The 10,000-nt window shown below is 40.5% G+C and overlaps 1 protein-coding gene across 1 annotated transcript; it reads left to right on the top strand.

Moving 5' to 3' along the window:
• Positions 1 to 5,931: 5,931 nt before the first annotated feature.
• Positions 5,932 to 8,099, top strand: LOC138052897 (uncharacterized). Its single transcript, XM_068899497.1, has one exon. The coding sequence runs from the start codon at positions 5,974 to 5,976 to the stop codon at positions 7,621 to 7,623; it is 1,650 nt and encodes a 549-aa protein (XP_068755598.1). The 5' UTR covers positions 5,932 to 5,973; the 3' UTR covers positions 7,624 to 8,099.
• Positions 8,100 to 10,000: the final 1,901 nt, after the last annotated feature.

Below are 10,000 nucleotides of genomic sequence, written 5' to 3'. Positions count from 1 at the left end.
AATGCAGTATCTATTTCGCCATATTACGTTACTTTTCGGCACTATCTCGTTTCGTCTCCGCACATGATATTTTGCTATAGATGGCGTGTCATATATTGTATTTGCACCAAATGATGTAATCAGGGGCACCCAACGTCAATTTTCGGAAAATATCTGTTCGGAAGACGAATTGAGATCTAGAATTTTCGGAACATTTGTTCTAAAATTTCTTGCTTGCCTGCCTGTCCTAGGATTTTCGAACATCTAAAAAATGAAATAATTGCCCATTTTTGACGGATTTTTACCCTAAAGAGGTCAGCTAGAATTTTCGGGAGACCTTTTTCTCGCTGAAATTTTCGAAAAGGTATGTTTTGATCCCTATAATTTTCGGATCACTAGACTTTCAGCTAGGAAATCCGAACAGATAAAAACAATTTAGGAGATAACAATATGCCTATATCTACCGTTTAAACACCAAAATACGTTTAACAATGCTATGTTTAAGTGGTTTTGAACTATATTCTCGTTTGGTGCCCCTGATGTAATGCTCTGCTTTAGCCAATTGTATCTGCTCTAAATGATGTCATGCATTGCTTTAGCCAACTGAAGTCCAGTACGTCATTTTTATTGTGCATTTTTCTGCTCTTCCGGTTTCAAACCTATTTTAAAACTCGGTATACATTTTAGGTAAAAAATGTCTGCACTTCTAGTGTGCGTCTTTAAGGTAACTGTGGGCTTTATTGTGAATAAAAGCAGGGATGCAGCAGCTGAAAAGCTCAAAGACGGCGACGTAACTAATCAACGGCTTCGAGACTTGATTACTCGAGAACTCAGTGAAGTCAAATCAAAGTTGGACGGACTGGCAAGAAAGGATCTACTGGCTGCAATAGACTTCTTTCAGGAAGGAATTATCCTTTTGCACAAAGTATTGCGCTCGAACATAACACAGCCAGACAATGGAATCACAGACGCAATTCGGAAGTTAGAGGTGATTAGCTTAAACGAATCATCCAAGGAACTGCTTTCAAATGCCAAGAAACGGTTCGAAGATGCTCGACGTAAAGCTACAGAAGCGTTCAATGACGAAGGCCTGAAGCCGTCTGACCGTGTTTCAGCTATGGAGTATCGCATGATGGCCACAGTGCTGGAGGCAGCAGACAATCCATCAACGGTATCATCTGCATGCAAAATGTGCATCGAAAGATTAAATTCCCACCCAGTGGTTGAGAACTGCTTCACCTTCGAGGTCAAAAAAAGGTTCCGTGGTTTGTTTAGCAAGCAAGAACGTAGGGAAATGGTTTCAGAGACTTGTCGCCTGAATCGCATGATCTACGACATTATAGTCATGACACAGGGGTTTGGCGACAAAGAGGTACAAGAAATACTGCAATCGTGGCCTCGCATTCAACTGGATGGTGGAAATGACAGCGTAAACCCTTTGGTGGATCCAAGAGTCTCAAAATGCTTGTGCAAAATAGGACAGAAGCACAGCTGTTTACTTTGGACATTTGGTCAGAAAGGAGAAAAGGAGCAAACATTGAAAGAACCTTGGGGTATCACTACTAACACACTGGGGCAGTTCATTGTGGCTGATTACAAGGATGGTAACGTAAAGGTATTCGACAATCATGGGAATTTTTTGTCCTTGTTTCGTCCCGTTAGTGAAGGGAAAACTGGAACAGTGTTTGTTCATGATGTAGCAACAGACCAATGTGACAACATGTATGTCCTGGTGTCGATAGAAGACGATCGTTCCAAGGAAGTAAAATCCTATGTATACTTGAAGACCCCTAATAGCATGATTCCTCTGAAGGAGGATCTTATGTGGTCATGGACCTGGTCATCCTTGGCAATTTCGGACAAGGGCAAGATTTTTGTTCGCGGGGTGTTGGCCGGGGGACACCATGTAGTTGACATGTACAAGACTGATGGAAAGTTTGTTCGCCGTTTCGGAGAGAGGGAGTTGAAGGTCTCCTCGGCTGTCGCCGCCACCTGTGGTGGAGGTGTAGCTGTTGCTACAGGAGGACGAGATTCCTATTATATCAACTTTTTTAACAGAAAAGGGAAACGCGATGGTCAGTTTCAAGTAGATAAATCATTCCACTTCCCTCAAATGACATACCATCAAGCAAGCCGATGCATCGTTGTCGCTGGCGTACATGTGGAAAGTATACACCTCAACCGCCTAGAAATCGTAATTTTAACTGAGGAAGGAGAGTTTGTTCGCAACATCGAGTACAAAGAAGAAAATTTAATGTACTTACGAGGGATCACGGTGACAATTGATGGCATAATTGCTTTAGTTTGCAGAGATAAAATGGGCTTCAAAGTACTTGTTGTTTAAATCGTAAATAGCCTGTCCGAAGTATAAGAAATACTGTAATGAAAATATTACTTAGGAGAGAAATTTCATAGGTTTAAGTTTTTTTCTACGAAATTCTCGTACTATTAAAACAGATTAGCCTTTTTTTAGCTTAGCCTTTTTTTACTTTGATCAGAAGGCAAGACACGTTTCCTTTTAAAGTGACTGTTTGGCCAAGTAAATGCATATCAGTCTGATTTGTATCGTTGACAAAAGTATGAAAACAAAGTCTGTTTTTAATAGTTAAGACTTCCTGACTCGATATGGCTTATCGCGTGCGTGCGTATATTTAACCGACAGATTAGTATATGGCGGAACAATTCAAGCGTGTAATTACTAGGTGAATGCATGCTTCTTCTCATTATCATTTATTCTACCTTACATGTGAAAATGGATAATAAGAATTATGAAAAGCAGATATCACACTTGTACGCAAATAGATCACTGGTATTTGGATATTTAAGACTCGTGTCATCACTCAGTAAATGAAACCAGCATTATCTCGAATTTTCTGAACAAGAAATATTTCACTCAGGAAACCACTGTTTGCTGGGTAGGATAACTATCCTCCTTCGAGGGTCTAGGACGACTGGATCTGGGAGCGTTTTTTTGAACTTCCTTGTCAAAACTAGATTTCCGCGATGGACTTTGTTCATTTTGGAGATGTGTCTAAACAGAGAGTGGACATAACAAAGCAAAGGCGCGGTCACCTTGACAGTTTTTGCGCAACTACATAGGCGGGCTGCAGTCAGTCTTATCTGAAAACCAAGACCAGAATTGCCAACACTAAAGTTGGTCTTCTACCAGTGTACTAAAAAGTTTTCCTGTGAGTACTAAAATATTTGTCGCCTCCACAATAGGATTAGCGATCGCAAGAGTCCATAAGTAGGAGCTTATCTCTCCAATACTAATCCTATGAGTCAAAATTTACGCGTATCTTTCTGCTTTAGAACGCCACGAGTTTTTCGGCTCTGCATGCACTGTTCAGAATGCCGGGCCAATCGGACTGAAAACGTTATTGTCAAAGGAAGACCAAAAATAGTAAAAGGCAATGAATGCAAATTGTTGTAAATTGTGTAAATATGAATCTCCTACTAAAGGATAAGTTCTATAAATGGAAAGATAAGCGCAAAGGTATGGCGGCCAAAAATGTATTCTTTTGTTTATGTGCTAATGAGACTCACTAGCCTCACTCTCAAGCAACATTTCTTTTATATTTTGTCCATGCAAACGTGACTAGTGAGGCTAATTAGCACATAAACAAAAGAATATTTTTTTTGGCCGCCATTTATGCATTCGGTCTATGGCGTTGGCTCCTGGCATCTGCTGCCGAAAGAATAAAGATATGCTCGCTATTATCTGTCTTATTTATGAGGAATGTGTCCTTTATGACCCTTGCATATTTTGTCTCCGCTAATAAGAAAATCTCATAGCTTGGTGAAAGAATACATTGAGGGGCTGATTACATGGTGAGTTTCAGCCCGAGCTGAAATTTCGCTCCGCCCTCCGGGCTGAACTTTTGTTGCGATTACATGATGAATTTCAGCCCGGGCGCAAAACGCAAATTTGCGTAAGAAAATTTACTGCGATGCGAAAACACAATTGATGCCATGATCACGTTCCCCTTTTTAGCCCAGGCTGAAATTTCATTTCGATTACATGGACTTCTTGCTTATTTTTCAGCCCGTTTGGCCGAGCTGAAAATCCTAGCCCGGTCTCTGAAACCGGCTAGATTCTCAGCCCGGGCTGAAACCTGCTCCATGTAATCGCCACTTTCGTTTCAAGAGGATTTCTTTCAGAACCCGCAGCCCGGCTAACCGGGCTGTAATTCTCCTTATTATATGGCTCTGTCTCACGAGTACTGGGAACTACAAAATTCACGAATTTGATTGGCTAAAATCGATATTGACCGCGGTCTAGATTTTCCCATCTACACCGGCGTCTAGACCGGTAATGTTTTGCGGTGAAAAGATGCAAACTAAAATTCAAAAATAGCGATTATTTTCTTCTACCAATATTTATTTATGGAAGTGCCAAACAGCATGATGACGAAAGAGAGGATGACGAGCAAACTTTGACAGAATTAAGTTCAGCTCATCGCCACTCATCGCCGTTCGCAAGCAAAATGTCAGTTAGTACAAACCAGTTACATTAAACGAATTAAATGGTTCTTGTTTGCCATATAATAAACATCTTATTAACCGAGCTTAGTCAGTCTGTATGTACAGACCTCCTGCTCGGTTAATAAGAGCTAAATGCCGAATCAGACCCTAAAATTACATAGTTAAAGTATCGATAACCTACCGATCAACTGATGTCAACCGTTACGTACCAGCCTTGAAGGCCAAAATTTTGAAAAGTAACACAAGCCATACTGCTCTTTTTTCTCCTTCAAAAATGAGTGATCGTCGAAAAACTTCTGCCGGATCTAGCTAGGATCTTGAGGTATATTTACTCCTACCAGCCGTCGTGCATGATTTCGAACTAAAAGAAAAAACAAACTCGTTTCTGAGGTCTAGTGATAGTGACATTAAAAAGCTGGTCGCAAATGCTGTTCCGGAAAGTACAAGAAAGTCAACAAAATATGCTGCCAACTTGTTTGAAGGTGAAGAAAGTTATGAGCAGACTTTAGGCATTTTATCCTACACGAAAGTAAGCTGAGTTATTTTATAGAAAAGAGAATTGAATACACTGTATTTACTAACTTTATAATAAACTAACAGTTGGAAGTAGAGAAAATTCTAGGCGCACTTGAAAACAGTGTCATCCAGACTAGCATATTCTGTCTTGCATGGTTGAAATTTCTTTTTCAGTAAGCGCCTTGTTTTTTTACTTTTCGACTGGTAGTGACAATTAAAATGATTCGATTTTTTTCCTGAGACCGACATGCGCGATATCGCGAGCTTGTAGGTGCAACCAGCCATCCGTGAAAAGGAGGTTTCTCAGCTGCCTTTAAATTTCATTAATTTTCATTATACTCCGTCAAAATTTACTATTTTTCGATTAATTAAGGTTTAAATCTTAGTCACAAGATTGATTTACAGTGTTTTCTGAGAGTATGCCCTCATCTAGAATTCAAATTTGAACGTCATCAAGAAGTCGACATCGGACTCATCGGCTTTCGTGACCCTATGAGGTTCTGAAGTGACCTCCTTCTGGCCGATGACAGAGTGGCATCTGACGCCATGTTTGTTCGCGTGACAAGCATGCATATGGCGTTATTCGTTCACTGGTCTGCTCATGGTTTATTTTAACTGTAATAAAATCTTTTTTTTTTGTTTAATCTCTCCGTTTTCTCCGTGGCACAAAGTCATGACAGGATTTGCTCTTGAGCTATTTCTTGAAGCTGTTGATTTTTAATTCATATGCAGTATCTATTTCGCCATATTACGTTACTTTTCGACACTATCTCGTTTCGTCTCCGCACATGATATTTTGCTATAGATGGCGTGTCATATATTGTATTTGCACCAAATGATGTAATGCTCTGCTTTAGCCAATTGTATCTGCTCTAAATGATGTCATGCATTGCTTTAGCCAACTGAAGTCCAGTACGTCATTTTTATTGTGCATTTTTCTGCTCTTCCGGTTTCAAACCTATTTTAAAACTCGGTATACATTTTAGGTAAAAAATGTCTGCACTTCTAGTGTGCGTCTTTAAGGTAACTGTGGGCTTTATTGTGAATAAAAGCAGGGATGCAGCAGCTGAAAAGCTCAAAGACGGCGACGTAACTAATCAACGGCTTCGAGACTTGATTACTCGAGAACTCAGTGAAGTCAAATCAAAGTTGGACGGACTGGCAAGAAAGGATCTACTGGCTGCAATAGACTTCTTTCAGGAAGGAATTATCCTTTTGCACAAAGTATTGCGCTCGAACATAACACAGCCAGACAATGGAATCACAGACGCAATTCGGAAGTTAGAGGTGATTAGCTTAAACGAATCATCCAAGGAACTGCTTTCAAATGCCAAGAAACGGTTCGAAGATGCTCGACGTAAAGCTACAGAAGCGTTCAATGACGAAGGCCTGAAGCCGTCTGACCGTGTTTCAGCTATGGAGTATCGCATGATGGCCACAGTGCTGGAGGCAGCAGACAATCCATCAACGGTATCATCTGCATGCAAAATGTGCATCGAAAGATTAAATTCCCACCCAGTGGTTGAGAACTGCTTCACCTTCGAGGTCAAAAAAAGGTTCCGTGGTTTGTTTAGCAAGCAAGAACGTAGGGAAATGGTTTCAGAGACTTGTCGCCTGAATCGCATGATCTACGACATTATAGTCATGACACAGGGGTTTGGCGACAAAGAGGTACAAGAAATACTGCAATCGTGGCCTCGCATTCAACTGGATGGTGGAAATGACAGCGTAAACCCTTTGGTGGATCCAAGAGTCTCAAAATGCTTGTGCAAAATAGGACAGAAGCACAGCTGTTTACTTTGGACATTTGGTCAGAAAGGAGAAAAGGAGCAAACATTGAAAGAACCTTGGGGTATCACTACTAACACACTGGGGCAGTTCATTGTGGCTGATTACAAGGATGGTAACGTAAAGGTATTCGACAATCATGGGAATTTTTTGTCCTTGTTTCGTCCCGTTAGTGAAGGGAAAACTGGAACAGTGTTTGTTCATGATGTAGCAACAGACCAATGTGACAACATGTATGTCCTGGTGTCGATAGAAGACGATCGTTCCAAGGAAGTAAAATCCTATGTATACTTGAAGACCCCTAATAGCATGATTCCTCTGAAGGAGGATCTTATGTGGTCATGGACCTGGTCATCCTTGGCAATTTCGGACAAGGGCAAGATTTTTGTTCGCGGGGTGTTGGCCGGGGGACACCATGTAGTTGACATGTACAAGACTGATGGAAAGTTTGTTCGCCGTTTCGGAGAGAGGGAGTTGAAGGTCTCCTCGGCTGTCGCCGCCACCTGTGGTGGAGGTGTAGCTGTTGCTACAGGAGGACGAGATTCCTATTATATCAACTTTTTTAACAGAAAAGGGAAACGCGATGGTCAGTTTCAAGTAGATAAATCATTCCACTTCCCTCAAATGACATACCATCAAGCAAGCCGATGCATCGTTGTCGCTGGCGTACATGTGGAAAGTATACACCTCAACCGCCTAGAAATCGTAATTTTAACTGAGGAAGGAGAGTTTGTTCGCAACATCGAGTACAAAGAAGAAAATTTAATGTACTTACGAGGGATCACGGTGACAATTGATGGCATAATTGCTTTAGTTTGCAGAGATAAAATGGGCTTCAAAGTACTTGTTGTTTAAATCGTAAATAGCCTGTCCGAAGTATAAGAAATACTGTAATGAAAATATTACTTAGGAGAGAAATTTCATAGGTTTAAGTTTTTTTCTACGAAATTCTCGTACTTTTAAAACAGATTAGCCTTTTTTTAGCTTAGCCTTTTTTTACTTTGATCAGAAGGCAAGACACGTTTCCTTTTAAAGTGACTGTTTGGCCAAGTAAATGCATATCAGTCTGATTTGTATCGTTGACAAAAGTATGAAAACAAAGTCTGTTTTTAATAGTTAAGACTTCCTGACTCGATATGGCTTATCGCGTGCGTGCGTATATTTAACCGACAGATTAGTATATGGCGGAACAATTCAAGCGTGTAATTACTAGGTGAATGCATGCTTCTTCTCATTATCATTTATTCTACCTTACATGTGAAAATGGATAATAAGAATTATGAAAAGCAGATATCACACTTGTACGCAAATAGATCACTGGTATTTGGATATTTAAGACTCGTGTCATCACTCAGTAAATGAAACCAGCATTATCTCGAATTTTCTGAACAAGAAATATTTCACTCACACTATTTTTAATTACTAGGGTAGTCTTTACCGGGAAACCACTGTTTGCTGGGTAGGATAACTATCCTCCTTCGAGGGTCTAGGACGACTGGATCTGGGAGCGTTTTTTTGAACTTCCTTGTCAAAACTAGATTTCCGCGATGGACTTTGTTCATTTTGGAGATGTGTCTAAACAGAGAGTGGACATAACAAAGCAAAGGCGCGGTCACCTTGACAGTTTTTGCGCAACTACATAGGCGGGCTGCAGTCAGTCTTATCTGAAAACCAAGACCAGAATTGCCAACACTAAAGTTGGTCTTCTACCAGTGTACTAAAAAGTTTTCCTGTGAGTACTAAAATATTTGTCGCCTCCACAATAGGATTAGCGATCGCAAGAGTCCATAAGTAGGAGCTTATCTCTCCAATACTAATCCTATGAGTCAAAATTTACGCGTATCTTTCTGCTTTAGAACGCCACGAGTTTTTCGGCTCTGCATGCACTGTTCAGAATGCCGGGCCAATCGGACTGAAAACGTTATTGTCAAAGGAAGACCAAAAATAGTAAAAGGCAATGAATGCAAATTGTTGTAAATTGTGTAAATATGAATCTCCTACTAAAGGATAAGTTCTATAAATGGAAAGATAAGCGCAAAGGTATGGCGGCCAAAAATGTATTCTTTTGTTTATGTGCTAATGAGACTCACTAGCCTCACTCTCAAGCAACATTTCTTTTATATTTTGTCCATGCAAACGTGACTAGTGAGGCTAATTAGCACATAAACAAAAGAATATTTTTTTTGGCCGCCATTTATGCATTCGGTCTATGGCGTTGGCTCCTGGCATCTGCTGCCGAAAGAATAAAGATATGCTCGCTATTATCTGTCTTATTTATGAGGAATGTGTCCTTTATGACCCTTGCATATTTTGTCTCCGCTAATAAGAAAATCTCATAGCTTGGTGAAAGAATACATTGAGGGGCTGATTACATGGTGAGTTTCAGCCCGAGCTGAAATTTCGCTCCGCCCTCCGGGCTGAACTTTTGTTGCGATTACATGATGAATTTCAGCCCGGGCGCAAAACGCAAATTTGCGTAAGAAAATTTACTGCGATGCGAAAACACAATTGATGCCATGATCACGTTCCCCTTTTTAGCCCAGGCTGAAATTTCATTTCGATTACATGGACTTCTTGCTTATTTTTCAGCCCGTTTGGCCGAGCTGAAAATCCTAGCCCGGTCTCTGAAACCGGCTAGATTCTCAGCCCGGGCTGAAACCTGCTCCATGTAATCGCCACTTTCGTTTCAAGAGGATTTCTTTCAGAACCCGCAGCCCGGCTAACCGGGCTGTAATTCTCCTTATTATATGGCTCTGTCTCACGAGTACTGGGAACTACAAAATTCACGAATTTGATTGGCTAAAATCGATATTGACCGCGGTCTAGATTTTCCCATCTAGACCGGCGTCTAGACCGGTAATGTTTTGCGGTGAAAAGATGCAAACTAAAATTCAAAAATATCGATTATTTTCTTCTACCAATATTTATTTATGGAAGTGCCAAACAGCATGATGACGAAAGAGAGGATGACGAGCAAACTTTGACAGAATTAAGTTCAGCTCATCGCCACTCATCGCCGTTCGCAAGCAAAATGTCAGTTAGTACAAACCAGTTACATTAAACGAATTAAATGGTTCTTGTTTGCCATATAATAAACATCTTATTAACCGAGCTTAGTCAGTCTATATGTACAGACCTTCTGATCGGATAATAAGAGCTAAATGCCGAATCAGACCCTAAAATTACATAGTTAAAGTATCGATAACCTACCGATCAACTGATGTCAACCGTT

Source organism: Montipora capricornis, chromosome 1 (genome assembly GCF_036669925.1).
Source record: "Montipora capricornis isolate CH-2021 chromosome 1, ASM3666992v2, whole genome shotgun sequence".
Classification (NCBI taxonomy): Eukaryota; Metazoa; Cnidaria; class Anthozoa; order Scleractinia; family Acroporidae; genus Montipora; species Montipora capricornis.
This window is presented reverse-complemented; position numbering and strand designations above follow the sequence as displayed.

Bases quoted from the DNA above. Each gene is read 5' to 3' on its own strand.
- LOC138052897 (XM_068899497.1), top strand. From the start codon at position 5,974: ATGTCTGCACTTCTAGTGTGCGTCTTTAAGGTAACTGTGGGCTTTATT.